Genomic DNA, 22267 nt, shown 5'->3' with positions numbered 1-22267 from the left:
CCACCACCCAAATTTAACCTTATTTCCTTTCCAGTCATTTTTCCATGCACAAGTTTAAAAAAATATTTAGTTATGATCATATTACATATGAATAGTAACCATTATTTTAAGAGGTTGCAAGTATAATAGATGACAGAGTATATAAGTTTTAGTTTAATTTCCAATTTTTTATTTTTGGAAAATTAGGGAATTTTCAGGATATTTCCCCCCCCCCCAGTATAGTATATTTTGGTGCATTATACTATATTTTCCTTATTATGGTATAAATTAAAATGATATAAATTAAAATTGAAATCTTGGTTTGTAAAGAGCATTTTCTACATTATGGATTATCTCCTTTGGATTACCCCCATAGACAAAATTCAAAATCAAAAGGTTTAAACATTAAGGGTTTTCATAATTGTAAGGGTTTTGATATTGCCAAATTGCTTACCTACCTAAAAAGTGTATAAGTGCTGTCACAGAGCACCCTCGCCAGCCTTTAATGTCATTTATTAATTTTTGTCAACTATTTTTGTGAAAAATTGTGTTCTTATTTTACTTTGCACTTCTTTGAGCTTCTTTCAATGTTTGTTTCCTTATTGTATATCCTAGTTTTTTTTTTTTAGTGGATTGTTTATTCATGTGTCTTGCTCATCTACAATTGTATTCTAATGTTTTCTTATTAATTGTATTTAATTTATATATAATAAACAATAACACTTTGTATCATAGTTCCTGCAAATACTTTCCCCAGTCTATTGCTTACATTTCAATTTTGACTATTTTTAATTGATGTTTCTAATTTACCTATGATGGAATCTGCCCTTATTTTCATTTGTGTTTTCCAGTGAATATGTTGTGTGTGCAGAAAGGGGTTAAATGTAAATGACAGTGAACCTACATTATTGTCCAATAGTGTCATTTAGAAATAACACAGGAGTTATCTCATTCCTGTCCCTGAGTCTGACACTACCTGAATAGTGAGAGTTCTTACTCTGTCCCTCCCTCTGCCAAACCCTTCAGGTGAGGGTTGCCAGATCAAATACAGGATGCCCAGTTAAATTTGAATTTCAGATAAACAACAAATACTTTTTTTAAAAAAGCATCAATATGTCCCAAATATTGCATGGGCCATACGGATACTAAAAAATAGTATTCATTGTTCATCTGAGACTAGATTCAATTTTAGCTGGGCATCCTGTATTTTTATTTGCTACATCTGGCACTCCTACTTGGGACTAGTTTATTTACACCTGCTTACTTAACACCATGCTGTACTATGTGTTGGGGCTGCGGATGGTGGGAGCTGAACGAGGAGATAGCTCCTGTCCTCAGAGAGTTTATAGTCTGGTTTCCCAGAGAATTTTGCAATCAGAAAAATAATCTCCTGGACTATTTCAATGACCGCTAGAATAAACTTGGAGCACAGCCTCTGTGTTTTCCTGCTGCCTAACGCAGAGTTGTCCACGTTTACCTGACCACAGAACCACCTGAAACACCCCTCCCCTGGGGAGCCTGATTCTTTTGGTTTGAAGAGGGATCCAGGTGCCAGCGGTTTTAACAAGAGCCCAGGTGATTCCCCGGTTCAGATAAGTCTGTGCAACTCTGGCAGCCTTGGCGTTGGAGGCCTCTGAGTAACACCTGGCATAAAGTCACGGTCCAAGGCAGCTTCAGATCTTCCACTCTTTTACGACCTATTCAAAATCACTGATATACATTTTGCAGTGCTTTTCATCTTTGTAAGCTGCTTTACAGTTCATGAAGTTCATCCCATTTGGTCCTCACTCTAATTCTCCAGGAAAGCCGGCAAGCTTATTTCCGCTTTACAGAGAAGGACAAGGAGGCTCACAGGGGCTAAATTCACACAGCAAGCTCCAGAAGCCGCCCGAGCGGCAAGGCCCGCCCTCTTTCCACCCCACCGAGCTACCTCCTTTCGCGGACAAAAGGTACGTGGGGACCACTGGGGCAGGACTTCAGGTGACTTCCGCTCCCAAACCTGCAGCCCCAGGCCTGCAATTAACAAACGGGGGGGTGGAGAGGTTCGTGCGCTGCTGGGCGCAGGCACCGGGGCCCACGGGTGAGCGGGGGCTGGGGCTCCGCGGGCCGGCGCCAGGCGCTCCGGGTGCGGAGTGGCGGGCAGTCCTCCCGCGGGTCCCCTCCAGCCGCGCGGCCTGCTCGCCACCGCTCCCGGGGCGCCGCCTGCTTGTGAGCCCGGCGGCCTGGAGCAGCGCGCGCGGGCACGGCGGCGGCGGGGACGTGCTCCGAGGACGCGCGCGGGGCTGGTCCTCCAACCGCCGCTCCCGGGGAAGAGGGCGGCTTCCCGGGAAGCCCGCCGCCGCCGCCGCCGCCGCCAACTCGGAGGTGCGGAGAGGGTTGTTGGGAACTCGGGGCGCGCGTGAGCGTCACCAACGCCGCCGCCCCCCGGGACAGCCCGGAGGTTGGTAGCTGGTGACCGTAGCGGGTCCTCGGGAAGTTAGGTGTTGACTTTCTGCTTCGATTGACTCGGTTGAGGAAAAGAAACGCCCGATACGCTTTCTGTTTCCAATTCCCGTTCCTGCGTGCGCGCCCGAGGGCGGGGCAGAGGAGCGGAGACAAAGGCGGGGGGGTGGGGGGTGCGTGCGCCCGGGTCAAGGCTGCGTTCCCCGCGGCCGACCGAGTCCGCTCACGCCCCTGCCAGCGTCCCCCCTCCTTGGCTTCGTCCCCAGCTTCTGGCACTGTTGCTCTAAGTGTGGACGCTGGTCCTCTTGGCGATCTTAGAAGTGCGCCTGCCTGACTGCTGCGGCTCCAGTGACCCCCAAAGTTAGAGACTTATTTTGCTTTCTACTCTCCGGACTCAGTTTCCCTCTTTTCTTCTACGTGTGGCCTTTAGGTGGCATCAGTCTTGATGTGGAAAGGCCCTCCTCCTCTCAGTCCCTACAAAGTGGGCGGGAGAGGTACCAGGATGGATAGCACTGGTGTTAAGAAATGTGCTGCTTCGTTGCTTCGTGGCTCTTGGATCAGGGCAGTCAGGCTAGCCAGTTGGTATCGTCGGTGGTTTACATTATATGGGGGTGCGACTCACTGTTTCTGTCCCTTTCTGATTTGCATTCCTCCTTCATTCATGTGCACAGCTAGGCGTTTACTTCCATGTGATAAGTGCTATGGGAACACAAGGAGAGGAGAGGGAAGGCTTTCCTGAGGAGGGGGTGGTTTTTATACTGGAATTTGAAGAATAAGTATGATTTTTTTTTTCCCTTTCATTCTTCATGTTCCGCCTTTCCTATAATTTTTCTCCCTCCTTTCTCAGTGGCAGCCCCTAACTGTGATTAAGTGTTGGATAGGAACAGTCAGTTCTGACTTGAAAGATTCAACTAATAGTGATGGGCACGATGTGCTTGTCAGGTGCTTTAAATCCATTATTTTTGAACCTTGCAATAACTGGGAAGGATACCTAGTGTTAGCCCTTTTCACAGCAGAAGAAAGGAATACTTAGAAGAGATGCCAGAGCCACAAAGAGTAAGTGTTGGGATCGGGTTTTGCACTCCTCTTTCTGGGTCAAAGCCTATGCTTTATCGGCTGTTTACTTTGCCCCCTCCTTGGGAAGTAAGTTATATAGACTAACTTAGAGTGAAGGCCAAGTCTTTAGAGAGAGCAGTCATTTTTGTGGGTGGCTAGATGTTGGTGGGAAGTCTGAAGGTAATGTCAGGAACTAGCCAGGGTGAGCCTTACTCATCTGTGTGTCTTCTTCCAGGCCAGGGCCTGGCCAAAGGGGAGTGCTCCTTAACTGTTGCCTGGGAGTTCCATGGCTTGGGTGAGATCCTTGATTCTTTGCAGGGGTTCCTTACCCTTTTTTTGTGCCATGGACTTCTTTGGAGTCTGGGGAAGCCAATTTTTAAAAGGCATTTAAAAATACATAGAGTTACAAATTATATTGAAACAGTGATCAAAATAGTGTAAAAACCCCAACATTTATAATAGTATTTTTATTCTTGATTAGTGCGTTAAGTGACAAAATTCAGGGCTGTATCAGGTAAGTCTCAGAATTTCAAAGTAGTGATGCCCATGTAAATGATGTTTTGTAGTATTTGCAACAGCTGCACTGTAGTATGACAGAATTTGTGACACTTATTGGTGACAGTCACCAGAAATGCTCTTACCAGTGTGATTTGCTCTTCACACTTACAATCAAATGAAATCCTGAATTTCAGTTAGAGGTTGGTGAAAATACAAACATATGAGAAAAGAAATTTAAGTTCATGGCCTCCTGAATTCTGCCTAGGGACATCTTGTGGGTGGAGGGCTGGGTATCTAGGTTACAAACCCAGCTAGTGGTGGTTTTTCTTTCTCCACATTCTTGCTGGCCACCCTACAGCGTTACTAATGGCTGTTTCTTTCTCCTCCTGTTCGTGTCTCCTTTTCCGCAGGTGCACAGTTGTTTCTGGTGATAAAAGCTGTTGAGAGAGAATTGCTGGATTGTTTACATGCTCTACCTGTCTTCCTCCTTCTGTGCGTAATTCTGCTGGAGAATATTCCAGTGATAGTGGACTTATTTGTGTCATATAATGCATGACCATCTTCCCTCCAATAGTGTATGGTAGTACCAGTGTCAGGGAAGAAAAAAGGAGTTATCACTACATATCCTACAGACATTTAAAAAATCTTCAGATGTTATTATGAACAATTTTATGGTAATACATTTGAAAATTCAGATGAAATGGACAAGTTTTTTCAATAAAATACCTCATAAGACATAAGAACTAGAAAATCTGTATAGTTCCATATCTATAAAGAAATTAAGTATGTAATTAAAAATCTTTTCATTGCAGAATTTCCAGGCCCAGATGGTGTCACTAGTGCAATATTACAAACATTTAAAAATGTGAAAAAGAAGGAATACTCCCTGACTGCTTATATAAGGCCAGCATAACCTTGTTACTAAAGCTTGATAAGGAGGTTACAAGAAACTATAGGCCAAACTCTCACAGAAAAGACGCAAAAGCCCTAAAATGGGTATTGGTAAATCACATCTAGCGACCTATACCTATATTTGTAGGATACTAAACCATGACCAAGTTGGATTTATTCCAGGAATGTAAACTTTGTCTAACATTAGAAAATCAATCAATAATTTAACCACAGTCACAGAATAAAGGAGAAAAACTACTTGATAAACTTCAACACCCATTTGTGATAAAAATTCTTTGCAAACTAAAACATTATTGAGAGAACTTATAGTTTTAAAATAATGAAGGGTAAGTCATTGCTCTACTAATAAATGTGTGGATCCAGTATAATCCCAATCAAAATCCCAGCAGATTTTTTCCAAAAATAGTAAGCCAATTTTAAAATATATTTGGAAATTCTAGACAATCTAAGTAAAAGAACAAAACTGGAAAACTTAAGCTGATAGATAGTACTGTACATAGTTTGTCAGCATGGTGTTGGCACAGTGCTAGACAGACCACGGAACTGAGTAGAGAATCCATAAACAGGCTCACATGTATGAGGTCTCTTGATTTATGACAGAAGTGGCACTGCAGTGCTCTGGAGAAAGGACAGCCTTTTCAGTAAATGTTGCTGGGCCAATTGGATATTGCAAATGGACAAGATGAATTTTGATCATCTACTTCACCCCATACACAAAAATTAATCAAGATACATTATACATCTAAATGTGAAATCTGAAACAAGAAAGCTTCTGGAAGAAAGCAAAGTAAAACACCTTTATGACAAAGGTTTATTGACTAGGACACAAAAAGCAGTAGTTATAAAGGAATATATTGGTAAGAACTACTGTTCATCTAAAGATTCCATAAAGAGAGTGAAAAGGCAAGCTACAGAATGGGTGAAGGTATTTGTGATAGTTATATCCAATAAAGGACTCATACCCAGAATGTAGCAATAATTTTTTACAAATCATTGAGAAAAAGCCCAGTAGAAAAACGGGCAAGTCACTTCCCCAAAAGATTTCCAGATTCCCAATAAACATATGAAAAAGTGGTTAACCTCATTAGTAATTAGGGAAATGCAAATTCAAACTACAATGGGATATCACTCTATACTCAACAGAGTGGCTAAAAACAAAAAACAAACCAAAAAACCTGTCAATGCTGAGTATTGGTTAGGATATGGAAAACTGAACTTCTCATACATTGCTGATTGTTATGAAAGTTAGTGTAACTGTTTTGGAAATTGTTTTGCAGTATCATTTACTAAAGATGGGCATACACATCCCCTATGACCTAGCTTACTGTTTAGTGTCTGTCATTCTTTGAGAAACACTAAGCAGTAAGACAGGTGTATTTGTACCGAAAGACATGTAAAAGAATATGCAGAGCAGTATTATTCCTAATAGACCCAAGTTGGAAACAACCCATGGGTTCATCAATAGTAGAATGGACAAAAGCCTAAGTAAATTGCTTATACAATGGAATACTCCACAGTAATAAGAATGAACAAATTATTGCTTTATACACAACATGGATGAGCCTCACAAATATAAAGTGGAGCAAAAAGAAGGTAAACACAACAAGGGGAAGTGCTATGTGATTCCTTTTTTTTTTTTTTTTTGAAGTCCGAAAATGGGCAAAACTAAATAAACTAGGGTGTTAGGAGTCAGGCTAGTGGTCACCTTTAGTGGAGTTATAAGGAAAGAACAGAAGGGGCATTCAGTTTTTTATCTGAGCAGTAATTCCTGGTGTGAGTCTGCTTTTTGAAAGCCTTACATTGTTTTTTTCTTTATCTAAGCATACTTTAATACAAAGTTTACTTAAAATATATTATAAAAAAATTTGATTCATTCAGATGCCCCTAATATGGGGAGTGTAAGATGTGCTGGGCATGATTCTTGGTGATTAAACAGGCTTAAAATAGGTTGAGAATTTTCCGGGGAAAGGGTACAATATCAGATCAATAGCTTTTCTGAACTAGGGGCTTATAAATCTGACTCCTTTTCTGCCAATCTTTAACAGCAGAGATCTGGCTTAAGGGCAGTTCATATAAAAGGACTTAGGAGTTATGTTTCATATTAAGATTGATATCAGTGTGAGACAGAAGCCAAAAAAATGCTAAGTTGAGAACTGAATGCAAAATTTTGTTTTCAGGTTTCATTTTCTTGCAATTTAAGTTTTTAAAGTTTATAACAATTAGATTAAAATATTCTGATGTTTTATATACATCCTTTTAATTAGGTACTTTCCTTCCACTAGGCCATGAACTAATTGAGGGCAGGGGTAGCATATTAGTTTCTGTAACAAATGACCACAAACTTAGTGTCTTCAAACAACAGAAATTGATTACCTTACAGTTCTGGGGATCAGAAGTCCACAGTGGGGTGGCAGGGCTGCATTCCTTCTGGAGGCTTGGAGTGGTGGGGGGCGAGGCAGAGGAGTGGTGTCTTTCTTCTTTGCTGCTGTTCTCTGCCTCTACCATTCCTTTGTTTTGGCCCCTTCCTCTATCCTCAAAGCGTTATCACTCTAACCTCTGCTTCCATCATCATATCTCCTCTCTGTCTCTGACCCTCCTTCTTCCCTCTTAGAAGGACCCTTGTGATTACATGGGCCCACATAGATAATCAGGGATAATGTCCTCATCTCAAGATCTTTAACTTAATCACATCTGCAGAGTCCCTTTGCCATGTAAGGTAACATATTTACATGTTCAGGGATTAGGGCATGGATGTTTCTGGGGTAGCTATATTTGGGGAATCCTACAGATGGAATCTTTATATTTTGTCTTCACAAATAGTGCAGTTCCTGATCTTCAGTAGGAGCTCACTGATATTTGTCGAATGCAGGAATGAGTCTAAGATTTCACTATTTGAAGTATAGTTTCAGAAGAAGAGAAACGATGGTCTTGTCCTACTCTTGCTCTGCCACAGCTGGAATTTTGGTTTCAGCTTTAGGTACCTATACTATAAAGAGACAACTGACAGAATGGGAAAGGGTCTGGGAACTAAGCTACTGAAATGATTGAAGGAAGCATGGGGGTTTGTCCTGGAAGAGGGCTTGGGGTGGAGCGGGTAGCATTAACTATCTCTAAATATTTGAAGGAGTATGATTGGCAAGAATAATTAAGCCTTTCAGTATACTTAATAGTAGCAGTAATATTAAACACAGCAAGAATGAGGATTTTAGAGCTTACTATGGCCAAGGTAATATTCTATCTCTTTGTAAACCCATTTAATCCTCACAGCAACTCTCTGAGGGTTATTATTATCTCTATTTCATAAGTAAGGACATTGAGGCACAGTGAGGTCATGCAACTTGTGCTGGGTCACACAGCTAGAAAGTAGCAAAGCTGGGATTCAGCCTTTGGCATTCTGACTCCAGAGCCATCCTCTAAACTATCATACTATCCGGCCTCCGTGCTTTTAGTTCCTGCAGGTACAATAGGGCCAGTAGCAGAACGTTTTTTAGAAATAGAGGGGCAGATTTTGACTCAGTTTAAGAAAAAAAAAGATGATAACAATAAGAACTTCTTAGAAACAGAGTTTCCCTTCCTTGCAGTGTTGCTGGAAGTGGTCAGGTAGGTTATTGTAAAAGGAATTCCCAAACTGGCTGGAGATTAGACCAGATGACAATACTGATTTTGAAATTTTGATTTGAGAACATAATTCTTTAAAATATACATCTCTCTCAACCTTTGTGACATTTTATGTAATAAAGACCTACTGTGAGATGTAGTTTTTCCACTAACTTTCCAGATTTTATTTATTAGGAATTCTAACATACTGGTATGGTAAGCCACGTCCCCACCCCTTTTTAAGGTGCCATTGCTGTTCCTCCAGTAAAGAGATGGAAGCAGTTCTCTCTTCCCCCTTGAATCTGGGCTGGGCCCTTGAGCAATAAAATGTTCTTTGAATTCTGGAGCCTGGTCCTTAAGAGACCTTGCACCTCTTGCCTTTGTTCTTTTAAGACCCTGAAGCCACCATGCTATGAAGGGTCCAGCCTACTGGAGGATGAGTGCCCACATGGAGGAGAGGTAAGGCACCTAGCTGACAGCTGGCACAAAATGCCAGACATGTGGGTGAGATCATGTTGTCCTCTCCAGTTTCCTTGAGCCGTGCAGTGACTTAGTCATATGAGTGATGCCAGGTGAGATCAGCAGAAGAACTGCCCAGATTGCCATCCCATAGAATCATGAGAGAGAATAGATCTTGTTATTTTAAGCCACTGTGTTTCGGGATGGTTTATTGCACAGTGATACATAACATTTGGTGCATATTTAGAAGTAGTGATATGTATTTTTAAATATTCTGTAATTAGACTTTTGCCCAGCCCAATGGACCTCTCCAGTCTAGCTTATCATTCCAGTGCATTGGTGAAGGCTTTCTGGGTTTGAAAAAGCGTTTCTCCGTAGTATCATGTGGGTAGAAGAATAAGACTCTTTGTAAGACTCTTAAGCAGGGTTTGGAGAACACTGTACTGTGAGAGGACACGATGAATCTGGGCCTGGTTTTCCTGGTGAAAGTCATGTAATGTATATTCTGCAAAATAGGTTTCATCAAATTCCACCTGGAAAAGAGTAAAAGTCTCCTAATATCTTTTCCAAATGTGCTAGAATATTGCTCTACTATTTCATTTTCTTTTCTTCAAAGCCATTGTCATTTCAGTGGGCATGAGTTCCTTTTACTTTATTACTTTGTGGTTTCCAGAGTGCTCATTTGTTCCTAAATTTAGAACTATTTCAATTTTATTCAGCCCTTACCTCTATATGACTGCTGACTTTCCACTCTTATTTCTGAGGTAAATTGGTTTGGTTTAGTTTCTCTTCTTCAGTAAATCTTCTAAGGAATGTACGAGTTAGATGTTTCATGTGTATTTTGATTGCATCTAGTTGATCTTCTTCCTGGGGTGTATCTACGTTATACATAACTTTAAATTCTTTTGCATGTATATAGCTTATATTATCTTCTGGCTTTCCCAATGAATTGATTTTGTCATAGATGTTGAAAAAATGAATCCTCTGAACTCTATAAGAATAGGGAGGTGGGTGAGAGAAGGCTCTGGAATTAGACTTGATGAGTATGAATCTAAGCTCTGCTGCTTACTAGCTGTGTGATTTGGGGCAGGTTTCTTGATCCTTCTGGGCTTTGGTTATCTTTTGTGTTAAATGAGGATACCAGAAGTACCAACCTCAAAGAGTTGTTATGGAGATTAAATGAAAGAATACTTGTAAAGTGCTTTCTCAGCATAGGTAATCTGTAAATACTACTTATTGTAGTACAGCTGTTGCTAAACTCTGGGTAAACTCAGTAGAGAAAAATTTCAGTTTAGTTAGTTGGGAGTGATGATGGTGATGGCACTGGAGATTGTTAGCTTCATGCTGAGGGTGCCGTTTTAAAGTCCTCTGGTGCATGGGAATGGTGCTAGCCCATTTAGTGCTAAATGTCAAGGGTGAGGAACAGAAAAGAATTTAAAGTGGAAGTGTTGGAATCTATTTGTTGTACTTGTCAACGATAAAGATAAAAGGCTTTTGAAAAGATATTGGAAGTTACTGGGGAAAAGCATCTTACAGAAGTTATGTGTATGCACACTTCAGGCTCTGGCATAGTGAGCTATACTTTACTGCCAAGAGTAAAGAACAGGATTTCTGCCTAAGAGAGTGGGAGTTGAGAACTTGGGTTCTATTTTTTGCTCCATTGCTGGCTTCTCTGGATCCTTGGGCAGATCACGTCTTTTCTCTGAGCAAGATTCTGATTCCTGAAAAAAGAGCTAACAGTTAGCCCTCCTGGTGAGAATGAGAGTGGATGGCATCTTTGAAAGCAGGTGGAGTGTTAAATTACAATGTGAATGCAAATGTACATTGCTTCAGTATAGAAAAATCCCTCTTAGCTGAGGAATTCTTGCCATTTTCCAGCTAAGATTTTATTATGTGGGCCGCTTGAGTTCTACAGTTCCCAGATAAATATAATACTTTTTGGAAATACCCAGCTTGGGGCTCTTATACCCAGTATGGGGGTAGAGAAATCTTGTTCCTCCAGTTTGACTTCTTTCCCCTAATCCCAGGGAAACCTCTGCTATGATTTTCTTCCAAGACCTAATCTTAAACGCATTTTCTCTCTGTCTTCACTTTGTGCCTGTTTCTCACCTTCATCAATAATATTCAGCTTTGAGACACTGTAGTCTTGACAGCTTTGGAGATGCTATTTTATGTCCTTTATTTTCCTCTCCCCCCCACCCCCATGCCTCCTGGACTAATTTGGTGCCAGGTGCAACTTAATTTTCCCTCCTCTCTGTTGCTTGGTTCTAGCACTTTCTCTCCACTTCCCACCGAGAGCCTGAATCGCTGACCTCCCTGCCTTTAGTCTCTACTGCTATGTCAAGGGGCTTCTTCCTGAAGCTTCATGAAAAAATTAAATGTGCTGGCTCACAAGCCTGAGGTTTCTTCAGGTAATCAGATCCGAACCTGTCATCATGTATGTTTAAGACCCTCTGCCACTTGGCTCCTAAACTATCCCCATTTTTTCTTCCTCGCAGTCCTGACCAGTATTCCCACCAAAGTGGAAGTGTTCTCAGACACATCTTCACCATCAGACATCCCAGCAACCCGCCTTAGCTCTCACATATCAGTACTGTAACCTCCTTTATATAGATCGATCAGGTAGTCTCCTACTTAAAAACAGGCTGTGTTGCTGTAGATTGGCTGTTTCCTATAGAAATCATGTTATAAATGGTGACGAGTTTCTAGGCTATCGAATGGATGCCCACTTAGCTGATAATGTTGCTGCGGGACTGAATATTATGCATGAAAAACAGAGAAGAGGCATTACTTACACATTTGAGTAAGGGCTTCTTTGACTTCATTGTGGTAGCTTATGCCTAAAGAAGAACATAAGCATGTTTAGAAAATGAGACATAGAAGCTTGAGAATTCTCTGAGAGAGCTTTTAGGAATGTTTATGGGTTTGGACATTAAAAAAAAAAAAATTCTAGTTACCTTCCCAAAGGTACAGCTTTGTGTTGTGTCATTGAATCCTTTAAAACATATCTACTCTGATTGGCTCTCTGAGTGCACAGCTGAAATGAACAGGGAGCGGGGAAGACACTGGTGAGAGGAATTTTCTTGAGATAAGTGGACAAGAGTTGAAAAGAAGTATTAAGGAAGAAAGATCTGTTAAGAAGGACAGGTGGGTGTCTGTGTGGTGGTGGTGTTTTGAGGTCACATTCCTGGGATTGTGAATGATGAGGCAAGAAAAGTGAGGACTGTATATAATTCCTCTGGGGCTAAGAAAAGAGGTGGTGAGAAGAGACACTGGTCAGAAAGCTCTCCAGGTGGCTCCCAAGGACAGTTTGTTTGCTGTCTGGGGTGGCCTTGGGGCGAATGTGGGGAGAGAATGGGGATGAGAAATTGGAGAGAACTCTGGGGTTGCCGATCAGCTGAAGAGGACCCAGCAGCAGGTAGGATGCTCACCCCCTCTCGCCATGGAGGGTCAGTTAGATGTCATCAGTTCTGAAAGAAAACCAGGGCTCTGGCTAGGTAAGGTCCTGACGAGTTAAATTCACTAACTGGTCCTGCTGGACAGATCTTAGCTAATGTTTATTGAGTGCTTACTCTGTGCCAGGCCCTGGGTAAACATTTTACATTTAATCCATTCAATAACTCTATGAGGAAACGTATCTGGAAAGTTGTGATCTACTTAAATTCCTCAGCCAGTCAGTGGCAGAACCCGGTCTCCCCTAGGTCTGCATCTCTCCCTGATGCATCTCTCCCTGATATGCTGTCAGCAGGAGGCTATTTGGTCCAGTCCCCAAATTTTAAATATGAGGACACAGCCCTGCTGCTTTGTTGCTTATTACTGTGTATCTTTGTGTATATGTCTGCAAAACATATACACTGTAGCTAAGAGCAGCATCAAAAAGGAAAATGTTATAACGCTGAGTTTTCTAGTTTCCTGACAGTTAAATCACTAATTCAGGGGAACTGTCCTAGAAGGACAATGTCCATGAAAAGGTTCAAAAGAGCAGGGCTTCAGGAACTTTGATTTAATCTCCAAGATTATTTATGTTCAAATTTAGTAGCATTTGAAGAGGGGTTCAGCTCTTTGCTAATTGAGGAAGTCATCCAATATAGTAATACCAACATCCTTGGAAAGGAGAGACAATACGAAACCCAGAGGTTGAAATTCACTTCCCACTAAATTGAAAATTACTATATTCCTACAAAGTTCCAGAAAGAAATCTTAACATATTCTAGGAGATGCCAGGTATTTAAAAATAAAGTGTGACTAGAAATGTATGAAGCTAGAAGTAGTTCTGAAAAGTAGTAGGGGAACCTGAGAAGGCGTTGTTGAAGTACTAGGGCTTAGAGAGCTTGGGATTGAGAGCATGAGTGGCTGCTTCTGGATTTTTTAGGAGATCTGCAGGAGAAACTCAGACTAGACTGGCTTGGCAACTTTTAGGTAATGACCGGGGGGTCCTCTGGTTGGAGGACCACTGATTTCTGACCTCATATTTTATGAAAGTGTTACTGAGCCCAAGCTTGTACTGCTCACCACACAACAGGCCAATAAATTGAGAGACAAGGTGTTGGGGCAGGGAATAGCGACTTTATCCGGAAAGCCAGCAGACTGAGAAGATGGTGGACTAGTGTCCCAAAGAACCATCTTACCTGAATTTGAATTCAGGTTTCTTTTATAGTGAAAGGAGAGAGGGTGTGGCTGGTTGTTGGAAACATCTTGGTGTCAGGATCCTTTGTTCTTGCAGCTGTCCTCCTAGGTCAGATGGTTATGATGTTCCTGCGAACCTCCAACAAGACAAATGTTATTCTCTGTCCTGCAACTTTTTATCTCTATATGAATGAAAAAGTGTTATACCATTAAAGGTAAGAGCCTTGAGAATGGGCTCTCCTGTATGTTTCAGGCTATAGGCAATATTTTTAACTTGTAGCAAAAGCAATAGAATACAAAGGTTAAAAGTTAAACAAAACAGATCCAACATGGAGTCAGATTTGTTCTTCCCTATTACAAAAGCTAAAGTTTCTATCCCTTCCTGCTGCGTCTCCCTGTAGCCTGAAGAAAGGAGTTTGTGTGTGGCAGATTCTGAGCCAGGCTCTAAGGACAAGTAACCCTGTGAACTGGCACTGATGGGGCTGGTGTCTGTACCTGAGCAGTGGGGTGGGGGCCCAGTGGTCCCAAGACCTGGATTTGAGCCCTGGCTCGGTTATTTCTGATTGTGTGACCTCACCGTGCTTCACATTCCTCATCTGTAAATGCCTACCTCCCTTGCTCCACCTACTTCACCGGGCTGTTGTGAAGGTAAAACGAGCTCATGTGTGAATTCTGATTTTTGGTGTTACTGTCACATATTAGAAATGCTTGCTTGGGGCTTAAAGTTTTGCTCTTGTTTTAATTTGACATCCACAATGAGACATATTTGAGAGGTTTAAGTAAAGCAATGAGGGCCGTAAAAGGGTTTACATTTAGTTAACTCTTTGTTATTTGGGAACTGATCATTTAATTCGCAGCATTTTAGGACTTTCTGTTACCTGCTTTATTACTTAGAATATAGACATGGCAGCCATAACAGAGAGATCGAGAACAGCACAGGCTTAAATATCCTGGGAATGCATTTCTCTTTCATGTAATGGTCCAGATATAAGAGGTTCAGGGCATTTTGGGGGTGGGGGTGGGGTGGGGAGGTACATGCAGTCAGGGACCGAGGCGTCTCTGTCTTGTTTTTCTATGTGGCTTTTACCTCTTGGTCCAAAGGTGGCTGTTCCAACTCCGCCCAGCAGGAAGGGGATGACCACAGCCTCAGAGCCAGAACTGTTCAAACGTCCACACTTGGATACACTGTAGAGTTGAGCTCAGCATCCATGTGTTCAGATAGAAATTCAGTTACTGTGTAAGACGGGAGATTGCATATACAGGGTGGGCAACTAGCAGGCTATTAACTTCCTTTTAAGAAGTGCCCAGAAGATGGAAGACAGAGTAGTTTTATTAATCCATTCTTATAAACAACTATGGGATGACATTTGAAGGGGAGAACAAAGAGGTTAATGCTGTTAGCTTAGAAGAGGTTTGGAGATGATTTGTGCTTTTCTTTTATTCAGGCTTTTGAATAGTAATTTATTATTTATTCGTGGAGCATTTAGTAGTCCTTTCCTGCTACATTCCACGTCCTGTGCTAGGTGCTGGGACTCAGAGATCATGATCCCTACTCTCTAAAGGTCCACTCCACAGGGGGAGACAGGTGTGGCAGGCAATGAGAACAGAAGTGTCTGGTGTACACTGTGATGGGAGACAGATGGGGGGCTGTGGGAGCTCATAGGGAAGGACCTGCCCACCCTGGGCAGGCAGGGTGTGTGTGTGTGATGTGATGCAGGTGGGATAAGGTCATGGCAGGAGAAGGTGTGATAGGAGGAGGGTTCTGTCTGTATCCCCTTGAATAGTGATGGGTCCCTGGGAGAACAAGTAAGATTCTGTCCTCTAGTGTCATGTTTATGGTTTAATGTTTTGATTTCTGTTTCTCTTCCTAGAAACTCTCAGCGTGGGCCACGGGGCCCTTTGTCACAAGGAGCAATGCTGTCCCGATGGGAACTGTCTTTTTACCTGTTTGCTTCCCTAGGCTTCCACTTCTATTCTTTCTATGAAGTTTACAAAGTCTCCAGAGGTAAGGCCCCGACGTTTCTAAACTTGTATCAGGAAAGAAAGATGGAGGAGGGAGCGCTCAGAGGTGGAAGATTCAGGAAGATAGCCTCATGGGCTCAGGATGACTTGAGCCCTGCTTTGCTTTCCTCCTGTCTTGGGCAGTTTGAATCAATGACCTGAGTCGGTGGAGTGTTCCACCCTAATCCTGGATCTTTTAGGTGATCCTGTGGCTGGTCTTCTGTAATCAGAAGGTTTGATTCAATGGCTACCGAAGGCCATGGAGGTGATTTGCATTCATAATTAGCAGTAGCCTCTTTAACTTCTCTCTCTCGCCATTACTCCTCTCAGACACATGGAGGCCCGGACTGCTTTACTCTTCCTGTTCTGCTGTCCACAGTGCTTTTGTGCACATGTTGAAGAGGACTCATTACCAAGTCCTCATGCCAGCCCATGGGAAGGGGCATGGGAACCCACCTTTCCTTTAAGGGCAGCTTGGAATAAACATTGCCCTGTCACTTCTGCTCACACCAGCTGGCCAGCACTGAGTTCCCTGGCCACAGCTGGAAGGCTGGGAAATATTGTCGTTAGCTTGGTGGCCGTGTGCTACATAAAACTTCCCATACTGGGGAAGAATGGAAGAAAGAATTTTGGAGGGTCCATGAGTGATCTCTTCCGTAGTCAGGGACAGTTTCCTAGAGGTGATGGTGAGCCTTGTTTTAAGGAAGAACAGAAGTCAGCCAAGTAGAGAAAGGGGCAGAGGCTCTGTGGACAGAGGTGTGTTTGCAGGCAAATGGACAAGCATGTGCAATGCCACTGGGGTGTGAGAAAACACAGCATGACCTGGGAACTCCAAACCACTCAGTAGGGCTGGAGTGTAGTGCGTGGAGGGAGAGTGGTAAGAGTTGAGCTTAGGTCAAAGAGCGAGATAGATTGTGAATGACATTGTGTATTCATTCGGCTGAGGAGTCTGGACTTTATCTTGAAGGCAGGGGAGTTTGCTGAAAGTAATCGTGGTCACTTAAAATGGCAAAGGTAGGTTTTGGGAAGCACAGTTGACAGTGCTGTGCCCCCAGCAGCTGCCTCCCTGTGGATCACTGGGATTGATTTAAATCACTGGGGTCAGCTTTGCCCGCATTCTACATGTGTCCCACTCAAAGCCATGGGAGAGACTGACCATCTAAAGTAGATGAAGACTGTTTGGTCAAGGCTGTCCAAGTAGTCGCATTCCCTGGCTGGAGCCTCTGAGCTCTCAGGGCCCATGTGCAAGGAACTCACCTGGTCTATGCCAGGCAGCATGTTAGGTACTTTATGTACCCTGTCTCATTCTATCTTTAGAGCAGCCCTGTGAGATGGTGTGTTACTTAGAAGATAGGCTTGGCTGCAGAAATATAGCCTCCACAATAACTGTGGTCAGGGCTGGTATGGTGTCTGGATAGCATCCATGACCCTGGCTCCTTCTACTGTGTTCCTCTGCCATCCTTGACATATGGTTCCACCTCATGATGTGAGGTGGTTACTCCACCTCCAGCTGCCATGTTTGCTTTTTTCCCAGCAGGAAGCGTGGAAGGGAAGGGGGAGGACAGACCCTCTGTTTTTTTAGAGCATAACCTTGAAAGCTGCTTATGTCATATTCTTTCATGTACTGTTCGTTAGAACCTAGTCCTGTGGCCATATCAACTGTGAGGTTGATATTGGGAGGTAATCTTTTGTTGGGAGGCCATTTTTTTTCCAGCTAAACCGAAGGGTTTTATTATAGAGGAAGAAAGAAAGAATGGGTGTTAGCGGTTAATCATCAGTCTTTTCCATAAAATGGGTGTGACCGTTGTCCATTGTTACCTAACAAACCATCCTGAAGCTTTGTGATTTAAAACAACTACCGCCATTTATTATCTCTCACTGTTCTGTGAGGTTCTTTTCCTTTTAAATAGACTGTTTTTGGTTTTAGGTTCACAGCAGTATTGAGCAGGAAATACAAAGAGCTTCTATGCACTCAGGGCCCCCTGGCAAGCACAGCCTCCCTGACTATCAGCATCCTGTGCCAGAGTTGATACAGTTTGTTACAATTGACAAACCTGTATTGATATATCATTATCATCCAAAGTCCACAGTTTATAGTAGGGTGCATTCTTGGTGGTGTTCATTCTGTGAGTTTTGAGAAGTATAAATTACATGTATCCATCATAGTATCATACAGAGTAGTTTCACTGCCCTAAAAATCCTCTGTGCTCTATTTATCCCTCCCTCTCCTTTAACCACTGGCAACCACTTATCTTTTTACCATCTTCATAGTTTGACCTATTTCAGTTTAAAAAAAAAAATTTTTTTTTTTTTGGCCGCACTGCACAGCTTGTGGGATCCCAGTTCCCTGACCAAGGATCGAATCTGGGCCCCCTGCAGTGGAAGTGCAGAGTCCTAACCACTGGACCACCAGGGAATTCCCAGTTTTATCTATTTCAAAGTATCATATAGTTGGAATCATACAGTATGTAGCATTTTCACATTCGTTTCTTTCACTTGATATGCATTTAAGGTTCCTCCATGACTTTTCATGGCTTGGTAGCTTATTTCTTTTTAGTGATGAACAGTATTCCATTGTCTGAATGTACCACAGTTTATTCATTCACTTACTTAAAGGCATCTTGGTTGCCTCCAGGTTTTGGCAATTATGAATAAAGCTGTTATAAACATCCATGTGAAGGTTTTTGTACGGACGTAAGTTCTCAGCTCTTTTGGGTAAATACCAAGGAGCAATGGCTGAATTGTATGTTAAGAGTGTGTTTATTTTTATAAACAGCTTTCTTCCAAAGAGTTGCCAGTTTTCTTCCAAAGAGGCTATATCATTTTGCATTCCCGCCAGCAATGGGTTCCTGTTGCTTCACACCCTTGTAAGCATTTGGTGTTGTCAGTGTTTTAGATTTTGGCCATTCCAATAGGTGTGTAGTGGTATCTTGTTATTGTTTTAACTTGCATTTCCCTGATGTATATTGTGGAGCATATTTTCATATGTTTATTTGCCATCTACATGCTTTGATGAGCTGTCAGGTGAAGACTTTTGCCCATTTTAAAATCAGATTGTTCATTTTCTCACTTGATTTTCAACAGTTTTTGGTATCTTTTAGATAATAATCCTTTATAAGATATGTTTTTGCAAATATTTTCTCCCAATCTGTGGCTAGTCTTCTCATTCCCTTGACAGTGTCTTTCATGGAGCAAAATTTTTACATTTTAATACAGCCAGCTTATCAATTTTTTCTTTCATGGATTATGCCTTTGGTGTTGTATCTAAAAAGTCATTGCCACATCCAAGGTCATCTAGATTTTCTCTGATGTTATCTTCCAGGAGTTTTATAGTTTAGCATTTTACATTGAGATCTATGATGTCCATTGTGAAGGGTGTAAAGTCTGTGTCTGGATTCATTTTTTTTGCATGTGGATGTCCATTTGTTCCAGCACCTTTTTTTTTTTAAACTTTTTTTAAAAAAAATTTTTATTTATTTATTTATTTATGGCTGTGTTGGGGCTTCGTTTCTGTGCGAGGGCTTTCTCTAGTTGCGGCAATTGGGGCCACTCTTCATCGCGGTGCGCGGGCCTCTCACTATCGCGGCCTCTCTTGTTGCGGAGCACAGGCTCCAGACGCGCAGGCTCAGCAATTGTGGCTCACGGGCCTAGTTGCTCCGCGGCATGTGGGATCTTCTCAGACCAGGGCTCGAACCCGTGTCTCCTGCATTGGCAGGCAGATTCTCATCCACTGCGCCACCAGGGAAGCCCTGTTCCAGCACCTTTTGTTGACGAGGCTCTCTTTGCTCCACTGTATTACCTTTGCTTGTTTGTCAGAGATTGGTTGTGTATATTTATGTGGGTCTATTTCTGGGCTGTCTGTTCTGTTGCATGGATCTCTTTGTCTGTTCTTTTACCCATACCACACTGTCTTGCATACCATAGCTTTTTAGTAAGTCTTGAAGTTGGATAGTACTGGTTGTCCGACTTTGTTTTTCTCCTTCAATATTGTGTTGTCTATTCTGGGTCTTTTGCCTCTCCATATAAACTCTAGAATCAGGTTGTTGATATATACAAAATAACTTGCTAGTATTTTGATTTGGGTTGCATTGAATATATAGATCAAGTATGGAAGAACTTATATCTTGACAATATTGAGTCTTTCCATGAGCATGGAATATACCTCCGTTTATTTAGTTCTTCTTTGATTTCTTTAATCAGAGTTTTGTTGTTTTCCTCATATATAACATGCATATTTTGTTAGATTTATACCTAAATATTTCATTTTGGGGGGTGCTGTTGTTTTTAATTTCAAATTCTACTTGTTCATTGCTGATATATATTTATTTGTTTATTTATTTTTTGGCTGTGTTGGGTCTTCACTGCTGCACGCAGGCTTTCTCTAGTTGCAGCCAGCGGGGGCTACTCTTCGTTGTGGTGTGCGGGCTTCTCATTGTTGTGGCTTTTCTTGTTGCAGAGCACAGGCTCTAGGCGCGCGGGCTTCAGTAGTTGTAGCACATGGGCTCAGTAGTTGTGGCTCGTGGGCTCTAGAGCACAGGCTCAGTAGTTGTGGCGCACGGGCTTAGCTGCTCCGTGGTATGTGGGATCTTCCTGGACCAGGGCTCGAACCCGTATCCCCTGCATTGGCAGGCGGATTCTTAACTACTGTGCCATCAGGGAAGCCCCATTGCTGATATATAGTAAAGCGACTGACCTTTATATATTAACCTTGTTTCCTGCAACCTTGCTATAATTGCTTATTAATTCCAGGAGTTTTTTGTAGATTATTTGGTTTTTCTAGACAGACAATCATGTTATCTGCATACAAAGACAGTTTTATTTCCGCCTTCCCATTCTGTATACCTTATATTTCATTTTCTCCTCTTACTGCATTAGCTAGGATTTCCAGTACAGTGTTGAGAAGGAGTGATAAGAGGGAACATCCTTACCTTTTTCCTGATCTGAGCAGGAAAGCTTCTAGTTACTCACCATTAAGGATGATGTTAGCTGTAGGTTTTTGTGGGTGTTCTTTATCCAGTTGAGGAGGGTCCTCAGGGTCCTCTCTATTTCTAGTTTACTGGGAGTTTTGAATCATAAATGGGTGTTGGATTTTTTTGAACGCTTTTTGTGCATCTACTGATATGATCATGTAATTTTTCTTTAGCCTGTTGTTTTGATGGATTACACTGATCGAGTTTCATGTTCTGTGAGACTTTGTTTTTAATAAATCTGGATTGGACTTAGCTGGGCAGTTCTTCTGCATTGTGTGTTGTTGCTGGGCTGCAATTATCTGGTGGCTCAGCTAGGCTGAAACGTCCAAGATGGCTGACTCACATGACTCGCTTTCAGCCAAGAGCTCAGCTGGAGGCTGTCAACTGGAATGCTGTGGTTCTCTGTACATGGTTCTCCACATGGCTTTGAAGAAGGAGTATCGCATGTGTGCAAAACCAGAAGCTGCAGATCTCTTAAAGCCCAACCTGGGAAGTTGAGTAGGTCACTTCTGCCTCATTTATTGGTCAAAGCAAATCATAGGGCCAGTCCAGATTCAAGGGGAGGAAAGACTATGGCTTTTTACGGCTGGAGCAGCGCACATAGACACGGAGACAAGGAATTGATGGTGGCCATCTTTGGAGTCCCTCTACCACAATGGGTGTTATACTTCTTTACCCAGATGGGGATACTGAGGTTGAAAAATATAACTTGTCCAAGGCCACACATCTAATAAATAATGGAACAGGTTTGTCCAACTCTAGACCCAATATTTTATTCTATTCTGCCACTTGTATTTATTGGTAATTTAATTTCCTAAAGCAGCTTGCTTTACAGGAGAAGCCCTTTTATCCATTGTACTGTAAAACTTCAAACCTTAAAATTTTATCCCACTGGAATAAAATTTTTCCTTCCTATGTGGTGAAAGCTACTGGGATGGAGGTGGGAGGGGATCCTTCTGCGGAGAATACAAAACTTTTCGGCACCTCAGTTGATCCAGCGGCTGTCATCCTGTTTGATTTATTACTGACCTCACCCTAGCCTGGAGCTTCTTTTATCCTTCAGGCTTTTTCTCTTAATATCTGTGCCAAAGTGGCCACTCCCAAGAAATGTCTTATTTCTCTATTCCTTTTTCCATTCAGCTCATGGAAGCCAGATCCCCCTGCCTTGCCAAAGCGTGTTTAACGCCATGTTGAGTCTTCTTGGCTCCACGTCTTACTATCTAATTCAGGGAAAAGTGCCACTTAACCCATATTATGGAAGTGGATCCACTGGGAAAACTGTCTCTTCTGTGAACTTTTTTGGAATGTTTGTTTCTGGAGCAAATATGGGGCCTAGAACATACTAGAGGCTCAGAACTTATTTGTTAAGTGGAATGCCGCGGGTGGGCACTTACACGGCTGCTTTCTCTGGGCACAGAGCAGGCGTCTCATTCACTGCTCTCTTCCCCATCAGCAGTAGCAGGGTGGTCTGACCATTAGGGACAGCAGACTGATTATAACAGCCCTAGTCACAAGGGATCTCTTGGTAAATCCACAGCAGGGACTGAACAGAACAGCCCTTCTTCCACTCAGCTCTTCCAAGAGTCTACACAGAGTGTGTCAAAGTCATATGGAAATGCTTGGGGGTGGGGGGTGGTGGTAGTGGTGATCTTCTATGCTTGGTGACCTCTCCCCTGGCATTCTGCAGTATTGTGGCTAATCCAAACCTGCTACATTAAGTTTGTGTC

The 22267-nt window shown here is 42.4% G+C and overlaps 1 protein-coding gene across 4 annotated transcripts in view; it reads left to right on the top strand.

Annotated features, from left to right (window-relative positions):
• The first annotated feature begins 2015 nt into the window (after positions 1–2015).
• Positions 2016–22267, top strand: part of HHAT (hedgehog acyltransferase) — a 358064-nt gene continuing 337812 nt past the window's right edge. Inside the window, exons 1-3 of one of the 4 annotated variants that reach the window (XM_036874671.1) lie at positions 2294–2343; positions 4386–4467; positions 15441–15574. In XM_036874671.1, coding sequence (XP_036730566.1) covers positions 15484–15574 — 91 coding nt within the window. In that variant the 5' untranslated portion in view covers positions 2294–2343; positions 4386–4467; positions 15441–15483. Of the gene's footprint in view, positions 2060–2250; positions 2420–4385; positions 4468–15440; positions 15575–22267 lie in introns of those variants that run through there. The other 3 variants (XM_036874689.1, XM_036874661.1, XM_036874679.1) reach the window with 3 other exon arrangements.

The sequence above is a fragment of the Balaenoptera musculus genome, chromosome 1 (genome assembly GCF_009873245.2).
Source record: "Balaenoptera musculus isolate JJ_BM4_2016_0621 chromosome 1, mBalMus1.pri.v3, whole genome shotgun sequence".
Classification (NCBI taxonomy): domain Eukaryota; kingdom Metazoa; phylum Chordata; class Mammalia; order Artiodactyla; family Balaenopteridae; genus Balaenoptera; species Balaenoptera musculus.
Note: the sequence above shows the minus strand (reverse complement) of the source record. Positions and strands in the feature narration are given on the sequence as shown.